Raw genomic sequence first — 20,415 nt, forward strand, 5'->3', positions numbered from 1 at the left:
TTATTGGAAGAGATTCTTGGAGACAGGATTTATCTTGGAGAAGCACAGTCAGATTAAAAGTAATCAGCATGGCTTTGTAAGGGGTAGGTCATACCTCAAGAGCCTGATTACATTCTTTGAGAACGTGACGAAGTATATTGATAAAGATAGAGCAGTGGATGTGGTGTATATGGATAGTAGTAAGGTGCTTGATAAGGCTTCCCATGGTAGACGCATTTAAAAAGTCAAGAAGCATGGGATCCAGGGAAACTTGGTTGTGTCGGAATCAGAATTGGCTTGCCCACAGAAGATGGTTGTAAGTGGAATGTATTCTGTCTGGAGGTTGGTGACCAGTGATGTTCTGCAGGGATCTGCTCTCTGAAACCCCTTGTACTTCAGATTTTTATTAACGATTTGGATGAGGATATGGAAGGGTGGGTTAGTAAGTTTGGAGATGACACAAAGGTAGCTGGTGTTGGTGTTATGGTTAGCGTAGAAGGTTGTTGTAGATTGTTGTAGAATGGAGAGTTACGGGGTAGTGTGGGTTTAGTACTTTTTTTTAAGGATTATATGGGTCGGCACAACATGGAGGGTTGAAGGGCCTGTACTGTGCTGTAGTGTTCTATGGCTCTATTCCAATGCGACATTGACAGGTTGCAGATCTGGGCTTAGAAATGGTAGGTGGAATTCGACCCAGAAAAGTGTGAAGTGGAAGGTCGAACTTGGAAGCGGAGTACAGGGTTAATGGCAGGATTCTTAGCAGTGTGGAGGAACTGGGGGATAATGGGGGTCCACGTCCATAGATCCTTCAAAGTTGCCACACAAGTTGACAGGGTTTTTAAGCAGATGTATGGTGCATAGGCCTTTATTAGTTGGGGGTTTGAATTCAAGAATCGTGAGGAATGTTGCAGCTCTATAAAACCCTGATTAGACCACTCTTGGAATATTGTGTTCAGTTCTGGTCACCTCACTATGGAAAGGAATTGGAAGCTTTAGAGAGGGTGCCAAGGAGATTTACCAGGACGCTGTCTGAATTAGACAGCATGTCTTATGAGGATAGGTTGAGCAACCTAGGAATTTTCTCTTTGAAGTGAAAGAGCACGAGAAGTGACCCAACAGAGGTATATAAGATGTAAAGAAGTATTGATTCAGTGGGCAGCCAGAGGCTTTTCCCAGAAGAGAAATGGTTAACATGACAGGACATAATTTGCAGGTGATTGGAGGAAAGTATGGGGGGGGGGGGGAATGTCAGAGGTAAGTTTTTTTACACAGAGAATGGCGGATCTATGGAATGCCCAGTCGAGGGATTGTAGTAGAGGCATTGATCATGTGGATAGTCAGAGGCTTTTTCCCAGGGCTGAAATGGTTGCCACAAGAGAACACAGGTTTAAGGTGTTGGGGAGTAGGTACAGAGGAGATTTCAGGGGTAAATTTTTACTCAGAGTGGTGAGTGCATGGAATGGGCAGCCAGTGATGGTGGTGGAGGCTGATACGATAGGGTTTTTTGAGAGACTTTTGGATAGGTACATGGAGCTTAGTAAAATAGAGGGCTATAGGTAAGCCTAGTAATTTCTAAGGTAGGGACATGTTCAGCACAACTTTGTGGGCCTGCATTGTGTTTTAGGTTTTCTCTGTTTCAATACATTAGGGACATTTAACGTTCTCTTAGATAGCACATGGAAGATAGAAAAATGGAGAGTTATGTGGGAAGGAAGATGTAAATTGATCTCAGAGTTGCTTAAGAGGTTGGTACAACATTATGGGCCGAAGAGCCTGTATTGCCCTGTGGTCTTACTGAAGTGGGCTTACTCTTGTGCCCAGATTTGTGAATGGCTGCAACAGATGGAGACATTTATCATTTTACATGCAATGGTATTCATATCCATGAGCACATGTGGAGCGATTAAGGCCACCAAGCTGACAGGTCAATAAATTACTGAAGCTCTCAATTGCATAGCACATTCCCAGGGCTTTACAAACTCACACGGACAGATCAATTTATATTAATAACAAAACACTTTCAAAAAGACTGGCATAATTCCAGCCCACTCTGCCTAATTAGTGATTGCTCAATTGTTAACAGTGTCAAATGGCAAAAGGGATTGGAATTTGCAGTCTCACTCTAAGCAAGCCTTAATAATTATTACAGTGAGGCAGCTTCTACACTGAACACTGCCACACAAAAGAGGCACCCATCATTAATGACTCGCACCATCCAGGCCATGCACTCTTCACATTGCTGCCATCAGAGAGAATGTAGAGGAGCCTTAGGGTCCTACAAAAGGCTGGTGGTAGAGGCAGATACATTCGGAACATTTTAAAAACTCTTAGATAGACACGTGGATGAAAAATGGAGGGTTACGTAGGAGGGAAAGCTTATATTGATCTTAGTTGGTTAAAAGAGCACAATGTGATGGGCCTCAGGTTCAGGAACAGGTATTACCCTCAACTACCAGGCTTCTGAACCAGCGTGGATATCTTCACTCACCTCAACACTGAAGGGATTCCACAACCGATGGACTCACTTTCAAGGACTCTACAACTCGTGTTCTCAGTAGTTTTTGTGTTATTGTTTGTTTTTGATTTTGCACAGTTTGTCTTCTTTTGCACATCGGTTTGTCGTTTTTTTTTTGTGTGTAGTTTTTACTTTATTTTAACGATAGAGCCTGAAGTAGGCCTTTTCCGTCCCCTCGAGCCACACCACCCCATCAGCCAATTTCGGGACAACTTACAATGACCAATCAACCCAACCTGGTATGTCTTTGGACGGTGGGAGGAAACCAGAGCACCCACAGAAAACACACACATTCCATGGCGAGGATGCAATGAAAAATCCTCACAGAAATGGACTCCCAACTCTGAAACATCCCAGGTTGTAATAGTACCATGCCTTCCACTACGTTTCCATTTTACACTGATTCTATTGTATTACTTTGTTCTACTGTGAATGCCCACAAGAGAATGAACCTCAGGGTAGTATGTAGGGATACATAGGTACCTCAATAATAAATGTACGTTGAACAAGGTTTATGAACAATGCCCCAGCTTTCAGCTGGGTATGACTCAGTACAGGCTGTTCCTGGGTTAAGGACTCCTGAATTATAGACACCCAAAATACTATCAACATGGCAAGCAGTGTTGGATAAGGGGAGAATCTGGGTCCCCAGCAAGGGCCGAACAAAGTTGAACCTTCTCCCCATACTGTGACCCCTGGTAGTGAAGCTGTGGATGGGTGGCATGATGGGCCAGGCAGCCGCTTGCCCAGGAGGAGTAGATTATGGGGCATTGACTGGAGTATTGTGTTCAGTTCTGGTCACCTCATTATAGGGGGCAAGTGAAAGCAGTAGACCAGGATGCTGTCTGGATTAGACAACACGTCTTATGTTCATCCAGGCTCTTCTCCTCAAAGGGATGGAGGATGAGATGTGGCTTGATAAGGTCGCGTTAGATTACAAGAGGCATAGATAGAGTGGACAGCCACTGCCCTTTTCCCGGGGCGGAAATGCCAAATGCAGCAGGACATCTTTTTAAGGTGAGCAGAGGAAGGTTTAGGTGAGATGTCAGTGGTAGACAGTTCTAGGTGCCCGGAACTCACTGCTGGGGAAGGTGGTAGAGGTTGATACATTAGGGGCATTTACGATGCTTTTAGGCACATGGACGAAAGTAAATTGGAGGGATGAATTACATTGATTGTGAAGTAGGTTAATGGCGTGGCACAACGTTGGTGGTTGAAGAGCCTGTACTGTTTTTATGATTCAGAAGTGCTGGATCTTTGTGGCACTCGGTACTGGGGACAGTTAACCTCAACCCCATTATCCATCTGAAGTGCCACATTCCTCAGGGATATGTTGCCAGGTCTTTTCTGAGCTGCACTTGGATTGAAGTGTTTCACCTCCAAAGCAGGGATTCGCTCTGCTTACTGTGCCTTTGGGTTTTTTAAAAATCTCACATACTTCAGCAGTTCAGGAAAGTGTTGAAAAGGCAAGAGGGGTCAGTGGTGCAGCTGTGATTAACCTGTCACCGTGCGGAGAGTGTGGAGAAACATACCCCTGTGAAGGAATGCTATCTTTCCTAGCTGATAGTGAGATGCTCTGATCTGAGGTCCCTGCGCCAACGATACTACCCAGTCTCACTTTCAAATGGAGGGAGATGCGTTTATGTAGTGCCTTGTGTCGCCTTTTCAAAACGTTTTGTACCATTGAAGGAGCCTGATAGAACTGTGATGCTCCGGGGTGGGGGGGGGGGGGGCATGGTCAACTACTTTTCTAATGACCAGTACTGTTTATTGTTCTTGTGTTAAAATGCTTCTGTGGGATTATGGTGGGAAGTTCCTGTGCAATTATTGTTACATTTTAGTTTGGGTTATACAGTTATTTGCTTACATATTTGTGGGTCACCCTCACTGTAACTGGGGTGTGTGATGGTCACCTCCCCCGTCTGTGTGAGACTGGCTGGGTTCACTCTCCGGAGGTCATGGTGTCTGGTCTGTTTTGTGTTTCTCACAGTGAAATGGTTGTTGTGTTTAACAAGCTTCCTCCTCTGCCATTATGGAGCAAGAGCTCGCCACAGAACTATATTATGAGAGGCGTGGACAAGGCAGTTAGTCTAAAGGTAGGGGGTACGGGAAACAAGAGGACAGGGGTTTAAACTGAGGGTCGGGAGTTCTAAGCAGGGATCTTACAGCTAGGTTTTTTTACACAGTGCTTGATACCTGGAGCATGCTGCCAGACGAAGTGTGGAATTCATACAATGCTTAAGAAGAATTTAGAACAGGGGTTCCCAACCTGGGGTCCACAGACCCCTCAGTTAATGGTGGGGGCCCATGGCATGGAAAAGGTTGGGAATTTCTGATTTTTACAGACCCTTAAGTAGCCAAGGCATAGAATAATGTGGTCCTAATGTGGGCAATGGGATTAGTGTAGATAGGCAAATGTTTGGTGTGAACAAGCTGGGCTGAATGGACTCATGCTGTACAACTACAGGAGTCTATAAAGTTACCGTTCTTATATCGGAAAAATAACGGTCCATTTGAGTACAGAAAGCTCCGAGAAACAATGATGAATCTCTGATTAAATGATTGATTTTTAAAAATCAATATAGGTCAGGAGACCACTTCGGAATAGTGGAGTAGGGTCCTGGACATCCAACTGAGAAAGTGAGGGAGCCTTTCATCTGCCTCCATATGACATAGAAGGGGGCTGATTCAGTGCAGTAAACCTACGCTGAGTCTTCTGAGCAACGTCATGCCCCAAGCCTGTTCTCTCACGTTACCCAGGGTAAATGTAAGCAGGTTTTTCCCACTGAGATTGAAACTAGACCTTGATGTCATGGGTTAAGGGTGAAAGGTGAAATATTTAAGGGAAGCATGAGGGGGACCTTCTTCACTCAAAGGATGGTCAGAGTGTGAAACGAGCTGCCAGAGCAAGTGCTGGATGCAGGTTCAAGTTCAACATTGAAGAGAAATTTGCTTGGATGGGAGAGGTATGGAGGGCTGTGGTCCGAGTATAGGTCGATGGGAGTGGGCAGATCTACAGTTTAGTATGGACTAGATGGGCAGAAGGTCCTGTTTCTGTGTTGTAGTGTTCTATGAATCTGTGACTGTATACCCTCCTCTCCAGATTCTACCACATACCTGCACTAAGGGGCAGTTTACAGTGGCAAGTTGACCTCCCAGCCAGCATTTCTTTGGAATATGGGAGGAAACCAATAATGAGAACCCTGAGGAGCAAAATTTTCACTCAGAAAGTGGTCTGTACATGGATTGAGATGCATAAATAATATTTAAAAGGTGCAACCATCTGCAGGATATGGCCCAAGAGCAGGCAAATAAGACTAGCTGAGATAGGAATCTTTGTTGCCAAGGGCCTGGTGGGCCTGTTTCTGGGCTGAGATCATGCAGACTCCACACAAACAACACCAGAGGTGGGGATCGAACCAGGGACCCTGGAGCTGTGGGGCAGCAGTTCTGCTGGCTGTGTCACTACACTGTCCCTCCCAAATAGGGCTTTCCCTCTGTACTGCACCGAGTTGCTGGGTAGTCAGAAGCACCTTGCCCTGGAGGATTTGTGCCAGGTTGATATTTAAAAAAAAACAAGGCTCGGCTTTCAATCATGTGACTGTGAATCAGCCACGGAATTAGACGAGGTATTAACTTTCCATCGCCAGAATGGGTAGCTGGCAAATGTGGATGCACAGCAAGATCCCCAAAAATAACCTAGGTGGATCAATGGCCAGAAACACCACTGAGGTGGTGTTGTTTGAGATCGCTCAAATGAAATCTTAATAGTCAGCCATATCTATCATATATAACAATTACAGCATGGAAACAGGCCCTTCTTGTCTGTGCCGAATGCTTACTCTCACCTAGTCCCACCTACACGCACTCGGCCCATAACCCTCCATTCCTTTCCTGTCCATATACCTATCTGATTTTTTTTAAATGACAATATTGAACCTGCCTCTACCACTTCTACTGGAAGCTCATTCCACACAGCTACCACTCCCTGAGTAAAGAAGTTCCCCCCTCGTGTTACCCCTAAACTTTTGCCCCTTAACTCTCAACTCATGTCCTCTTGTTTGAATCTCCCCTACTCTCAATGGAAAAAAGCCTATTCACGTCAACTCTATCTATCCCCCTCATAATTTTAAATACCTCTAACAAGTCCTCACTCAATCTTCTACGCTCCAAAGAATAAAGACCTAACTTGTTCAACCTTTCTCTGTAACTTAGGTGCTGAAACTCAGGTAAGGTTCTAGTAAATCTCTGTACTCCCTCTATTTTGTTGACATCTTTCCTATAATTTGGTGACCAGAACTGTACACAATACTCCAATTTTGGCCTCGCAATGCCTTGTACAATTTTAACATTACATCCCTACTCCTATACTCAAAGCTCTGATTTATAAAGGCTAGCACACCAAAAGCTTTCTTCACCACTCTATCCACATGAGAGTCCACCTTCAGGGAACTATGCACCATTATTCCTAGATCACTCTGCTCTACTGCATTCCTCAATGCCCTACCATTTACCATGTATGTCCTATTTTGATTAGTCCTACCAAAATGTAGCACCTCAGACTTATCAGCATTAAACTCCATCTGCCATCGTTCGGCCCACTCTTCTAACTGGCCTAAATCTCTCTGCAAGCTTTGAAAACCTACTTCATTATCCACAACGCCACCTATCTTAGTATCATCTGCATACTTACTAATCCAATTTACCACCCCATCATCCAGATCATAAATACCTTCTGCTTTGTCCTTATGCAGTTGAAAGAGGTTGAGGGGGAAACCTGATGGAAGTATATAAGATTATGGTAGGGTAGATTACATCCCAAATGCTGAGGTTTTATTAGGCGTCAGTCAGAGCACATTTGGAGTATTGCGAGCAGTTTTGGCCCCATACCTAAGAAAAAATGTGCTGGCATTGGAGAGGTTCACGAGAATGAATCTGGGATGAAAGGGTTGATGGCTCTGGGCCTGTACTCGCTGGAGTTTAGAAGAATGGGGGCGGGGGGGTGGAGTCTTCATTGAAACCTACCAAATTCTGAAAGGCCCAGACAAGGTAAACATGGGAAGGATGCTTCTGACAGTTGAAAGGACGTCCCTTTAGAATAGAGATGAGGAGGAACTTCTTCAGCCTGAGAGTTGTGAATCTGGGAAATACATTCCCAGAGGCAGCTGTGGGAACCAAGACACTGAGTATATTTAAAGTGGAAGTTGACAGGTTCTTGATTAGTAAGAGCGACAAAAGGTTACGGGGAGAAGACAGGAGGATTGGGGGGGGGAGTTGTTGAGAGAGAAAATAAACCAGCCATGATGGAATGACAGAGCAGACTTGATGGGCTGAATGGCCTAATTCTACTCCTATCTCTTATGGTCTTATAGTAGGTAATCAAAATCCTTTCTCCACAGTAGGGGCATGAGAAACAGGAGGGGATGGTTTAAGCTGAGAGTTAGAAGGGAAGCTTAAGAGTAAGATTTTTTTTTTACTTAGTGTTTGATATCTGGAAAGTGCCCCCTGAGGAGGTGGAATCAGATGCAGTCACTGGGGTTAAGAGGCACTGAGACAGGCACTTAAATAGGTAAGAAGGCTGTCAGTGGCTCACCCAAACCTGGGTTCCCTGAGTAACTGTGTGTGATCTGTCTTTATCTTCACCCCGGCAGCACATTATGGGCTGTGCTGGGGTCGTTCAGTGTGCTGCACAGTGGGGTGACCCAGGCTCCACCAATTATTAAAGCTGTGCAGTCATCAGGGCAAGACACAGGCTCGCATGTTGCCAGGAGGGAGCAGAATCTAATAGATTCTAATAGAATCTAATAGGAGAAGCACAAAGATAGGAGAGAGAGGTTCCGGGAATCAAAGCTCATAGCTGTCGGCCACCAATACAAGATTTAATACTGATATTGAACCTCTCAACCTCAACCTTTTCAAATAAGCCTTTAGAGATTTGCTATCATGTGGAATTCTTGAAGGGTTTCGTTTGGTCTAAAATTAAAGCTGCTCGTGTTTTCGTGACACATCACCCTCTCTGTGCTGGCTGTGGTTCCGTTTATGTGGGTTTACAGAGAACGTGCTCAGTCCTACCTATCAGACAATGGTGTTATTTACAAGGTGGCCTTTTCAGCAAGAACACTTAAAAACAGAAAGTCCAGTCTTTCACTGCTGCATAAATATATTTATTGCTTATTTATTTATTACTTCTATTTCATTCTTTTGGTATTTGCATTGCTTGTTGTCTTTTACACACTGGTTGAACAACCAAGTTGCTGCAGTCTTTCATTGATTCACATTTGTAATTTTATTATGGATTTATTGAGTATCGCCTGCAAGAAAATGAATCTTAGGGTTGTATATGGTAACATATATGTACTTTGGTAATAAACTTATTTTTAACTTTGAACTTTGAATATGGCCATTCCCATTCAGCTCAACCTTAATGCTGTGTTGAGGAGCAAGTATGTGTTTTCCGACTTTGAGGTTTTCTACTTCCTTTCGGGAGTTGCTTGCTGTAAATTCTAATCTCAGACATTTACAAAAGTTGTCACTCTCCTGTGCCAGTCCTTTGGAGAAATATAATGGAGGTTTATGGATTAAACTTTATCTGCGAAGAGCAAATGCTGGAGGTTCTAACATGCCACCCTTCTCCATTTCTCCTTTGGTAGTTAAATGTTAACAGCTGGCATATCTGCAAACTCTGCTCTAAATCTAGAATATAGAACAGTGTAACATAGTCCCAAAGCACATAATCCACTTTTAAACTACTCCAAGATCAATCTGATCCTTCCCTCCCACATAGCCCTCCATTTTTCTTTCATCCATGTTCAAAATTCAGAATAAATTTATTAATAATGTATATGTCAGCTATACTACCCTGAGATTCATTTGCTTGTAGTCATTCACAGTAGAATGAAGTACAATAGAAATAATGAAAAACTACATACAAACAGAGACTGACAAACAACCAATGTGCAAAAGAAGACAAAATGTGCAAACAGAAAAGCAAGTAAATAAATAATTCTTGAGAATGAGTTGTAGAGTCCTTGAAAGTGAGTCCATAAGTTGTGGAATCAGTTGAGAAGATTTGGTTAGATGTGCCTATCTTGGAGCCTTTTAAATATCCCTAATGTATCTACCACCACCCCTGGTAGTGTGTTCCATGCACTCATCACTCTCCGTGTAAAAAATTTACCTCTGGCATCCTGCACTTTGTTCCAAGGAGTAAAGCCCGAGCTCGCTCAACCTTTCCTCTTAAGATATGCTCTCTAATCCAGGCAGCATCCTGGTAAATCCCCTCTGCTCCTTCTCTAGAGCATTCACATCCTTGTTATAATGAGGCAACCAGCACTAAACTCCAAGAGTGGTCTAAACAGTGATTTAGAGAGCTACATTACTTTGCAGTTCTTGAACTCAGTCTCCCGGCTAATGAAGGCCAACACACCAACCCCATCAAATTGCACAGCCACTTCGAGGAATCTTTAGACAAGGACCAAAAGATTCCTCTGTTCCTCCACACTACAAAGACTCCTGGCATTAACCTTATACTCTGCCTTCAAATTTGACCTTCCTATGTGCATCAGTTCACACAGTCTGTTGACATAAGAAGCTCCCAATCTAACCCCGCCCCTAACAGCAAGCATTTTATTATACCCCTCCTAATCTTGACTCTTCCTATCTCAGTGATCTCCTCCTTGTCCTGCACCCCTGCAAGGTTTCGCCAATGCAAACCTTCAGACACTCATATTAAAGCCTGTCCTTCACCCATCCATAAGACATGGGGCGACGCTGCAGCATGGCGCTTAGCACAACGTTATTACAGTATGAGCATCCAGGTTCAATTCCGTAAGGAGTTTGTACGCTTTACCCATGACCATGTGGGTTTCCTCCCACATTTCAAAGACCCATGGGTTGGTAATAAATAAACCACGGGCCAAGATCCTTCATCGGCCCTCCGTATAATCCCTTCCCTAGATGCTGCCTGATCTGCTGAGCTCCTCCAGCGCTTTTTGTATGCGTTGCTGCACATGGTCAGATGTTGACGGGGAAGTTTGTGTAGTGGAGTCAAGATCTCCGGCAGATACCTTGTTTGTTCCTGATATCACATGGTAGTGATAGTGCAAGAAATGCTGGGCCAAGGGGTGATCGCAGATTCAAAGTGAATTACCAGATGTAAACAAACCCTTCAGCCCATTGAGTTCATGCCAACTATCAACCAGCCATTTATGCTAATCCTGCGTTAATCTTTGTTTTAACTCTTCCCACATTCTCAGTAATTCTCAGCAAATACTCAGAATCAGGCTTATTCTCACTATGTACATCATGGAATCTGTTTTTGACAGCAGTTTAGTGCAAAAATAAAAAAATATATATAAGTTACAATAAGAAATAGATATTTTTAAAAATAACAGAACAAAAAGAGAACAAAACTTTGAGGTGGTGTTCATCGGTTGATGGACCATTCAGAGATCTGATGATGGAGGGGAGGAAGCTGTTTCTAAAATACTGAGTGTGCATTTTCAGGCCTCTGTACCTCCTTCCTGGTTGTAGTGATGAGAAGAGCACACATCTTGGATGGTGAGGGTCCTTAATGATGGATGTCACCTTCCTGAGGCACCACCATTTGAAGATGTTGTTGATGGTGGGGAGTCTAGTACACTTGGATGGAGCTGGATAAGTCTACAACCTCCTGAAGTGTTTTTTTTTTATCTTGTGCTTTGGAACCTCCATACCAGCTGACAATGAAACCAGTCAGAATGCTCTCCATGGTACATTTGTAGAAATTTGCTAGAGTCATTGGTGACCTACCAATGAAGTATAGCTGTTGGCATGACTTCTTCGTGATTGCATCATCATGTTGGGCCCAGGTTAGATTCTCAGAGCTGTAGCACACATCTACACACAAGGGGCAATTTACAGTGGCCAATTAACCTACAAACCCATCAAAGGCTGAGGGAAGATCTGATCGAGTTTTGTAAGATTATGAGAGGCATAGATAGAATAGGCCAACAGTATCTTTTTCCCAGGGTTTAAGTAATATGTGAGGGCATGCACTTAAGGCAAGAGGGGGTAATTTCAAAGGAGGTGCAAGGGGCGAGTTTACACAGAGAGTGGTGGGTGTTTAAAATTCGCTGCCTGAGTTGTGGTGGAGGCAGATACATTAGGGACTCTAAAAGAGACGTTTGGGTAGGCGGGTGAATGTGAGGAAGATGAAAGGGTGTGCACATATGAACAAACGGGATTAGCTTCATTGATCATTTGATTACTAATTTATTTGTTTCGGCACAACATTGTGAGCTGAACGGCCTGTTCCTATGCTGTACTGTTCCATACTCTCTGTTGAACCCAGATGTTTTCAGAACGTGGTGTGAGAATGTGGGAGATGGGGAAGAAGTGCACTGGAGAAGGTAGACGTGGGATGAGCTGGCAGTGTGTATACACCTTGGAAGCAAATACAGCTCCACCTTTCAGTTTGGCAAGGTCCGTCAAATTCACTGACCTGTATTGTCCTCTCAGGAAAGGTTGCGAGATTAGCTCACTCTCAATGGAGCTTAGTCAACCGAGAGGTGATTCCACTGAGACGTGGAGGGTATGAGTGGTAACAATGGTTTGGAGAAGAGGGACTCCTTGCTTAGACTGAACAGTTCAGATCTGAGGAAGAAAGAACAGTAAGGATCAGCTGTTTAGGATTGTGGTTAAGAAAGGATGTTGTCACTCAGAAGTTGTACATCTTTGGGAATTCCCCAGAGAGTGGCGGAGAGCCAGATATTGAATATGTAAATTCAAGGTTAAATCAGTAGACATGTGAAGCAAAGGGAAAGGAGATCGCCAGGTATATGGATAATACACAGAGCACTGCCACAAGAAAACAGCATCCATTATCACAGACTCCACCGCCCAGGCCATGCTCTCTTCTCACTACTACCATCGGCCAGGAGCTACAGGAGCCTTGAGGCTCTACACCACCACGTTTAGGAGCAGTTATTGTCTCCAGCCATCTGAGCCAGTGTGGAAAACTTCATTCTCTATTACTCTGAACTGATTCGATGATTTACAGATTCGGTTTCAAGGACCCTTTACAATTCATGTTCTCAGTTTTATTATTATTTTGTTTATTTTCAGTTTGTCTTCTTTTGCACATTGGTTGTTTGTCAGTCTTTGTTTATGTACAGTTTTCTCGTAAATTCTGTCATATTTCTTTCTTTCTCCGTAAATGCCTGCAAGAAAATGATAGATTTACTTTGAACTTTAAGGCCAATGATCAGCTCTGATGTTAGAGGACTGGGGAGCAGATTGGGGGAGGCAAGCGGATTAACTATTTCCTGACTGAAGAATGACTACACTGTGAAAGTGAAGTGCAGAAAGCTAGAGAGGGCAGCCCGAAGTGCCTTGGGAAACAGGAAGGGAAGGCAGTCTGGGTGTAGGGGGGGCTGGAGGAACCTGTGGGACTGTGAGCCTCATGAGAGACTGGAGAAGGCTGCCAAGATTCTTGACCAGTTTAACACTCAGTACTGGCTGAGAGATGCCAGTGGAAGCTGTGAGGAATCCCATTGGCCACACAGAGCAAAAAGCATGGCTGAACAAATTTGGGAGGCCAGTTGAATGTATTACTGGATGATGACCTCAGTGTGTAATTGTAGCCTGCCCCCTCCATGCCCAGGGTTCCATGCTTCACAAGGCTTGACAGAAGGCTGGCTGCCAACGCTCCTGCTGCTGAGAGACTACAAGATCCCTGCTGTCTTTACCATGTATAGGTAAGCACTCGAGAATTTCAGCAGCACTGTGCATTTGACTTTGCTTCTTCGGTTAGTGCAGCTGTACCACAGGACTAAATCAAGAGCATGTGATGAGTTTAATGCCCAGCTTTAACCAGTTCAGACGGAGTGGGCTAAACTGTCACCTATCGATGTGTTAATCTTTCTCATTATTAATTCCATGAAGATTGAGAACAGGACTTCTATGTGTTTACAATTTAGAACATAGCAATGTACGGACCATTTGTGCCAATTGTTTAACTTACTCTAAGATCAATCTAACCCTTCCCTCACCAGAGGGCTGCATTTCCCCATCATCTATGTGCCTAACCAAGAGTTTTTTAAGTGCCTCGAATGTATCTGCTTCTACCACCACTCCTGGCAGGCTGTACCACGCACTCACCACTCTGTGTGGAAAATGTACCTTTGGCATCCCTCCATACAAGGCCATAAGATGTAGGAGCAGAATTAGGCCATTTGGCCCATCGAGTCTGCTCCACCATTTTACCATGGCTGATCCATTTTCCCCCTCAGCCCCAATCTCCTGCCTTAACCTTGCATCCCTTCAAGCTTTGACCAATAAAGAATCTATCAACCTCTGCGTTAAATATGTCCAATGACTTGGTTTCCAGTGCCGCCTGTGGTAATGAATTTCACAGATTCACCACTCTCTGGCTAAAGAAATTCTTCTTCATCTCCATTCCAAAATGATGCACCTCTATTCTGAGGCTGTGTCCTCTGGTCTTAGATTCACCCACCACAGGAAACATCTTCTCCACATCCACTTCATCAAGGCTTTTCACCATTCAATAAGTTCCAATGAGGTCACCTCTCATTCTTTTGAATTCTTTTGAATACAGGCCCAGAGCCATCAAACACTCCCCGTATGACAAGCCATTCAATCCTGGAATCATTTTCATGAACCTCCTTTGAACCCTCTCCAGTTTCAGCACATCCTTTCTAAGATAAAGATCCCAGAACTGCTCACAATACTCCAAATGAGGTCTCACCAGTGCTTTATAAAGCCTCAACATTGTATCCTTGCTTTTATATTCCAGTCCACTTGAAATGAATGTAACATCAGATTTGCCTTCCTCACTACAGACTCAATCTGCAAATTAATCTTTAGGGAGTCCTGCAAAAGGACTCCCAAGTCCCTTTGCACCTTAGTTCTTTGTACATTCTCTCCATTTAGAAAATAGTCAACCCGAAACTATTCCATCTGCCATTTCTTTAGCCATTCTCCCAATCTGTCTAGGTTCTTCTGTAGCCTCTCTATTTCCTTAAAACTACTTGCCCCTCCATCTAGCTTTGTGTAGTCTGCAAACTTTGCAACAAAGCCGTTAATTCCATCATGCAAATCATAAACATATGACGTAAAAAGAAATGGTCCAACAGCATTAGTGGTGGAACACCACTAGTCACCTGCAGCCAACCAGAAAACGCTTTCTTTATTCCCACTCTTTGCCTCCTGCCAGTCAGCCACTACATGCTAGAAATTTTCCTGTAGCTTGTTTAGCAGCCTCAAGTGTGGCACCTTGTCAAAGCCTTCTGAAAATCCAAATACACAACATCAGCTGATTCTCCTTTGTATATCCTGTTTGTTATTTCTTCAAAGAATTCCAACAGATTCATCAGACAAGATCTTCCCTTGAGGAAACCATGCTGACTACGGCCTATTTTATTATGTGCCTCCAAGTACCTCGAAACCACATCCTCCCAACATCTTCCCAAACACCGAGGTCAGACAAATTGGCCGATAGTTTTCTTTCTTCTGCCTCTCTCCCTTCTTGAAAAGTGGAGTGACATTTGCAAAATTAGTTTAAACCCACCCAAACAACTCTAGCCAACCTGCCCACAAGGATATTGGGCTCTCTCGGGCTCTGGTGTAACCTATCCCTTTTGGACGTGTCATACCTTCCCCAGAAGAGTTCCCAATGATCCATAAATCTGTACCCCTGCGCCTTGCATCATTTCCTCAGCTACGCATTCCTCTGTGGTCTCTTTTAAATCTTTCCCTTTGTATCTTATGCCAGTACTCTCTAGGTTTGGACTCCCAAGCCTAGGGAAAGACTCTGTCCACCTACCCTTTATAATTTTATGAACTTACATGAGGTCACGCCTCATTCTCCCTGTAACTCAAGCTCTCTAGTCCAGGCAGCTACCTCATAATCCTCTTCTACACCCTCTCCAACTTGATAATGTCTTTGCTATAACAGTGTTAACAAAGCTGTGCATGTTACTCCAGGTGTGGCTTCACCAGTCACTTGTACTGTAAAACTGGAACATGATGTCCTTACTCCTAAGCCAATGAAGGCAAGCATGCTAAAGCCCTATTTCATCTACTTCTGCAGCTGTTTTCAGTGAACTGTGCACTTGTTCAGTCATTTCTGTCAGGTTTCTCCACCTTGCCTGTCATGCTTTGAAATACATGCAATTGAAAGCAGTGCTTCCTTCTGCTGATTTACTGTAAACATGGCTATCTCGACTTCAACCTTTAGTTGCTGCACGTACCCCTGTCATCCCACTGGTTTTGCTCTCTCGAGTCCCATCCTTCCCACACCTCCCCCCCACCCACCTCCGTGACAGCCTGATGCTGAAAGCAAATTTCTCCGCTAGGATACTGGTCCCCCTCCAATTCAAGTGCAACACCTCCCTCAGAATCAGGCTTAATATCACTGACATATGTCATGAGATTTGTTGTTTTGTGGCAGCAGTACAGTCCAATAGATAAAAATACAATAAATTACTATGACAAATATATTTAAAAGTAAATTAATTAAGTAGTGCAAAAAGATAGTGAGGTTGTGTTCTTGGGTTCGTTGTCCACTCAGAAGTCTGATGGTGGAGGGGAAGTGTGTGTCTTCAGGCTCCTGTCCCTCTGCTTTGATGGTTTAAATAAGAAGAGAGCATGGATGCCGCCTTTCTGAGACATCGCCTTTTGAAGATGTCCTCAATTCAGGGAGGCTAGTGCCCCCATGATGAGCCTGCTTTCACAAAGCTCTGTAGCGACCCTTCGCACCGGTAGTGCAACCAGTCGGAATACTCTCCATGGTACATCTGTAGACATTTGCTGTAGCCTGCGGTGACACACCGAATCTCCTGAAACTCCAAATGAAATAGTCACTGACAGGTCTCTTTGCATTTGCATCAGTAAGTCCATCTTGGACAGGTTGCCTCTACCCAGAGGAGATCCCAGTGATCCAAGAATCTGAATCCCTGCCCCCTGCACCAGTTCCTCAGCCTAACATTTATCCGCCCTATCTTTCCACTAGAACGAGGCACAGGGAGTACTCCGGTTATCACTACCCTTGAGGTCCTGCATTTTACCTAATTCCCTGTATCTGTTCTGCAGGACCTCATCCCTTGTTGTACCTATGCCGTTTGTATTGATGTGTATTGGCCTCTCGCTTTTCATCCACCCCTTGAGAAAGTTTTGTGCCGCTTGGAGACATACTTGACCCAAGCACCCTGGGGGACAACAAACCACCTTGGCCTCTCTCCTGCGGTATCAGAGTCTCCTGTCTCTTCCCCTCACTGTCACCATTGAGCAATGACTGAGTCCTTTCCCTTTCAGTCTCTAAGCCAGCCACATTGTCGTAGAGTCATAGAGTGCTACAGTACAGAAACAGGCCATTCGGCCCATCTATTCGGTGCTGAACTGTTATTCTGCCCAGTCCCATCAGCTGAGCATGGACTATAGACCTCCAAATCCCCCTGTCCATGTACCTATCCAAACTTCTCTTTAAATGCTGCTATCAACCTCACATCCACAACTTCCGCTGGCAGCTCATTCCACCATCTGAGTGAAGAGGTTCCTCCACATGTTCCCTTAAGTATTTCACCTTTCACTCTTAACCCATGACCTCATCCAATTTCAGTGGGAAAAGCCTGCCTGCATTAACCCTATCGATACCTCTCATTGGGAGTGTGGAGGAGCAGAGGGATCTGGGAGTACATGTCCACAGATCCCTGAAAATTGCCTCACAGGTAGATAGGGTAGTTAAGAAAGCTTATGGAGGGTTAGTTTTCATAAGTCGAGGGATAGAGTTTAAGAGTCGTGGGGTAATGATACGGCTCTATAAAACTCTGGTTAGGCCACACTTGGAGTACTGTGTCCAGTTCTGGTCACCTCAGTATAGGAAGGATGTGGAAGTATTGGAAAGGGCACAGAGGAGATTTACCAGGATGCTGCCTGGTTTAGAGAGTATGCATTATGATCAGAGATTAAGGGAGCTAGGGCTTTACTCTCTGGAGAGAAGGAGGATGAGAGGAGACATGATGTATACAAGATATTAAGAGGAATAGACAGAGTGGACAGCCAGTGCCTCTTCCCCAGGGCACCACTTCTCAACACAAGAGGACGTGGCTTTAAAGTAAGGGGAGGAAAGTTCAAGGGGGTATTAGAGGAAGATTTTTCACTTAGAGAGTGGTTGGTGCGTGGAATTCACTGCCTGAGTCAGTGGTGGAGGCAGATACACTAGTGAAATTTACGAGACTACTAGACAGGTATATGGAGGAATTTAAGGTGGAGGGTTATATAGGAGGCAGGGTTTAAGGGTCAGCACAACATTGTAGGCCAAATGGCCTGCACTGTGCTGTATTGTTCTTTGTTTGTTTGTATAACTTTAACCTTCTCCCCTTCTCTCTGCTTGCAGTGAGCAGGAGTTGAATTACTCCCTTCAGATCCTCCACGAGCTGGAAACGAGGATCATCAGCTACGGCGAGAATCCCTTCGCCTCGCTGAAACTAGAGCAGGTGCAGTCCAATCCCAACAAGCCGCTGGTCAGCAGCAACTCCACCTTCTTGATGTTCCACGGATGCACAGAATCCGCAGAGGAGATGACCACTGAGGACCTTGGGCAAGAGGGCAGCCTGTGAGCGTGGTCCAGCTGACAAGTCATGCAGCGATCTGAAGAGTTTTCTGTGGCTGCAAGAAGCCATCTTGTTTCATTTGATAAGCCTCGTTAGCCATCTGCTGTTATTTAATTTCTAGGCTCAAGCAGCGTGTGTGTAATGTGTGTCTAATCTCCTCACTGGAGCATTACGCTTTCCTCTTCCTTCCTTCAATCCTACAAAATTTCCCCATCAAGTGTTTATCCAGTTCAAGGGTTAAAGACCTTTAAAAGATTAGCATTAGTGGACAAGAAACAGCAAACACACAGTAAAATTCATCATTTTGTGTCAACTTAAATCAGCGAGGATTGTGCTGGGCAGCCCAGCAAGTGTCACCACGTTTCCGGCGCCAATGTGGTGGCATGGTCACAACTCAATTACCCTATTTGTACACCTTTGGAATGTGGGAGCATTCCGGAGCTCCCACATGAAATCCACGTGGTCATGGGGGAAACATACAAACTTACAGACAGCAGAGGGAATTGAAAGCCAACCAGTGACTGTAGGCACTGTAAAGTGTTGTGCTAACCATTACACTGAGGTGTTGGGTTCCTTTCTGAACATGACTGTCAAACCAGCTTCCATCCGCAGCCCACTCCGGAACACCTCAGTCTGTGTGAACTAACCTGGAATACAATCCCCAGCCCACTCCGGAACACCTCAGTCTGTGTGAACTAACCCGGAATACCGTCCGGAACACCTCAGTCTGTGTGAACTAACCCAGAATACCGTCCGGAGCACCTCAGTCTGTGTGAACTAACCTGGAATACCGTCCGCAGCCCACTCCGGAACACCTCAGTCTGTGTGAACTAACCTGGAATACTGTCCGGAACACCTCAGTCTGTGTGAACTAACCCGGAATACCGTCCGCAGCCCACTCCGGAACACCTCAGTCTGTGTGAACTAACCCGGAATACCGTCCGCAGCCCACTCCGGAACACCTCAGTCTGTGTGAACTAACCCGGAATACCATCGGCAGCCCACTCCGGAACACCTCAGTCTGTGTGAACTAACCTGGAATACCATCGGCAGCCCACTCCGGAAAACCTCAGTCTGTGTGAACTAACCCGGAATACCGTCCGGAACACCTCAGTCTGGGTGAACTAACCTGGAATACCATCCGCAGCCCACTGTGGAACACCTCAGTCTGTGTGAACTAACCCGGAATACCGTCCGCAGCCCACTCCGGAACACCTCAGTCTGTGTGAACTAACCTGGAATACCGTCCGCAGCCCACTCCGGAACACCTCAGTCTGTGTGAACTAACCCGGAATACCGTCCGCAGCCCATTCCGGAACACCTCAGTCTGTGTGAACTAACCTGGAATACCGTCCGGAACACCTCAGTCTGTGTGAACTAACCCGGAATACCGTCCGCAGCCCACTCCGGAACACCTCAGTCTGTGTGAACTAACCTGGAATACCGTCCGCAGCCCACTCCGGAACACCTCAGTCTGTGTGAACTAACCCGGAATACCGTCCGCAGCCCACTCCGGAACACCTCAGTCTGTGTGAACTAACCCGGAATACCGTCCGCAGCCCACTCCGGAACACCTCAGTCTGTGTGAACTAACCCGGAATACCGTCCGCAGCCCACTCCGGAACACCTCAGTCTGTGTGAACTAACCCGGAATACCGTCCGGAACACCTCAGTCTGTGTGAACTAACCCGGAATACCATCGGCAGCCCACTCCGGAACACCTCAGTCTGTGTGAACTAACCCGGAATACCGTCCGCAGCCCACTCCGGAACACCTCAGTCTGTGTGAACTAACCCGGAATACCGTCCGGAACACCTCAGTCTGTGTGAACTAACCCGGAATACCGTCCGCAGACCACTCCGGAACACCTCAGTCTGTGTGAACTAACCCGGAATACCGTCCGGAACACCTCAGTCTGTGTGAACTAACCCGGAATACCGTCCGCAGCCCACTCCGGAACACCTCAGTCTGTGTGAACTAACCTGGAATACCGTCCGCAGCCCACTCCGGAACACCTCAGTCTGTGTGAACTAACCCGGAATACCGTCCGCAGCCCATTCCGGAACACCTCAGTCTGTGTGAACTAACCTGGAATACCGTCCGGAACACCTCAGTCTGTGTGAACTAACCCGGAATACCGTCCGCAGCCCACTCCGGAACACCTCAGTCTGTGTGAACTAACCTGGAATACCGTCCGCAGCCCACTCCGGAACACCTCAGTCTGTGTGAACTAACCCGGAATACCGTCCGCAGCCCACTCCGGAACACCTCAGTCTGTGTGAACTAACCCGGAATACCGTCCGCAGCCCA

At 45.4% G+C, this 20,415-nt stretch overlaps 1 protein-coding gene across 16 annotated transcripts in view; it reads left to right on the plus strand.

Annotated features, from left to right (window-relative positions):
- Positions 1-20,415, plus strand: part of LOC132399124 (putative protein MSS51 homolog, mitochondrial) — an 81,164-nt gene that overhangs the window by 28,658 nt on the left and 32,091 nt on the right. For 12 of the 16 annotated variants that reach the window (XR_009513878.1, XR_009513883.1, XR_009513876.1 and 9 more), the window contains exon 5: positions 13,137-13,230. The exons of 1 other annotated variant lie outside the window; for it this stretch is intronic. Coding sequence is in view for 6 of the 15 variants with exons in the window: in XM_059979132.1 (XP_059835115.1) it covers positions 13,137-13,230 (94 nt within the window). In the remaining 9 variants the exon portion in view is untranslated. Of the gene's footprint in view, positions 1-13,136; positions 13,231-17,888; positions 18,893-20,415 lie in introns of those variants that run through there. 3 more of the 16 variants (XM_059979131.1, XM_059979130.1, XM_059979129.1) reach the window with 3 other exon arrangements.

This window comes from Hypanus sabinus, chromosome 9 (assembly GCF_030144855.1).
Source record: "Hypanus sabinus isolate sHypSab1 chromosome 9, sHypSab1.hap1, whole genome shotgun sequence".
In the NCBI taxonomy this organism is placed as follows: Eukaryota; Metazoa; Chordata; class Chondrichthyes; order Myliobatiformes; family Dasyatidae; genus Hypanus; species Hypanus sabinus.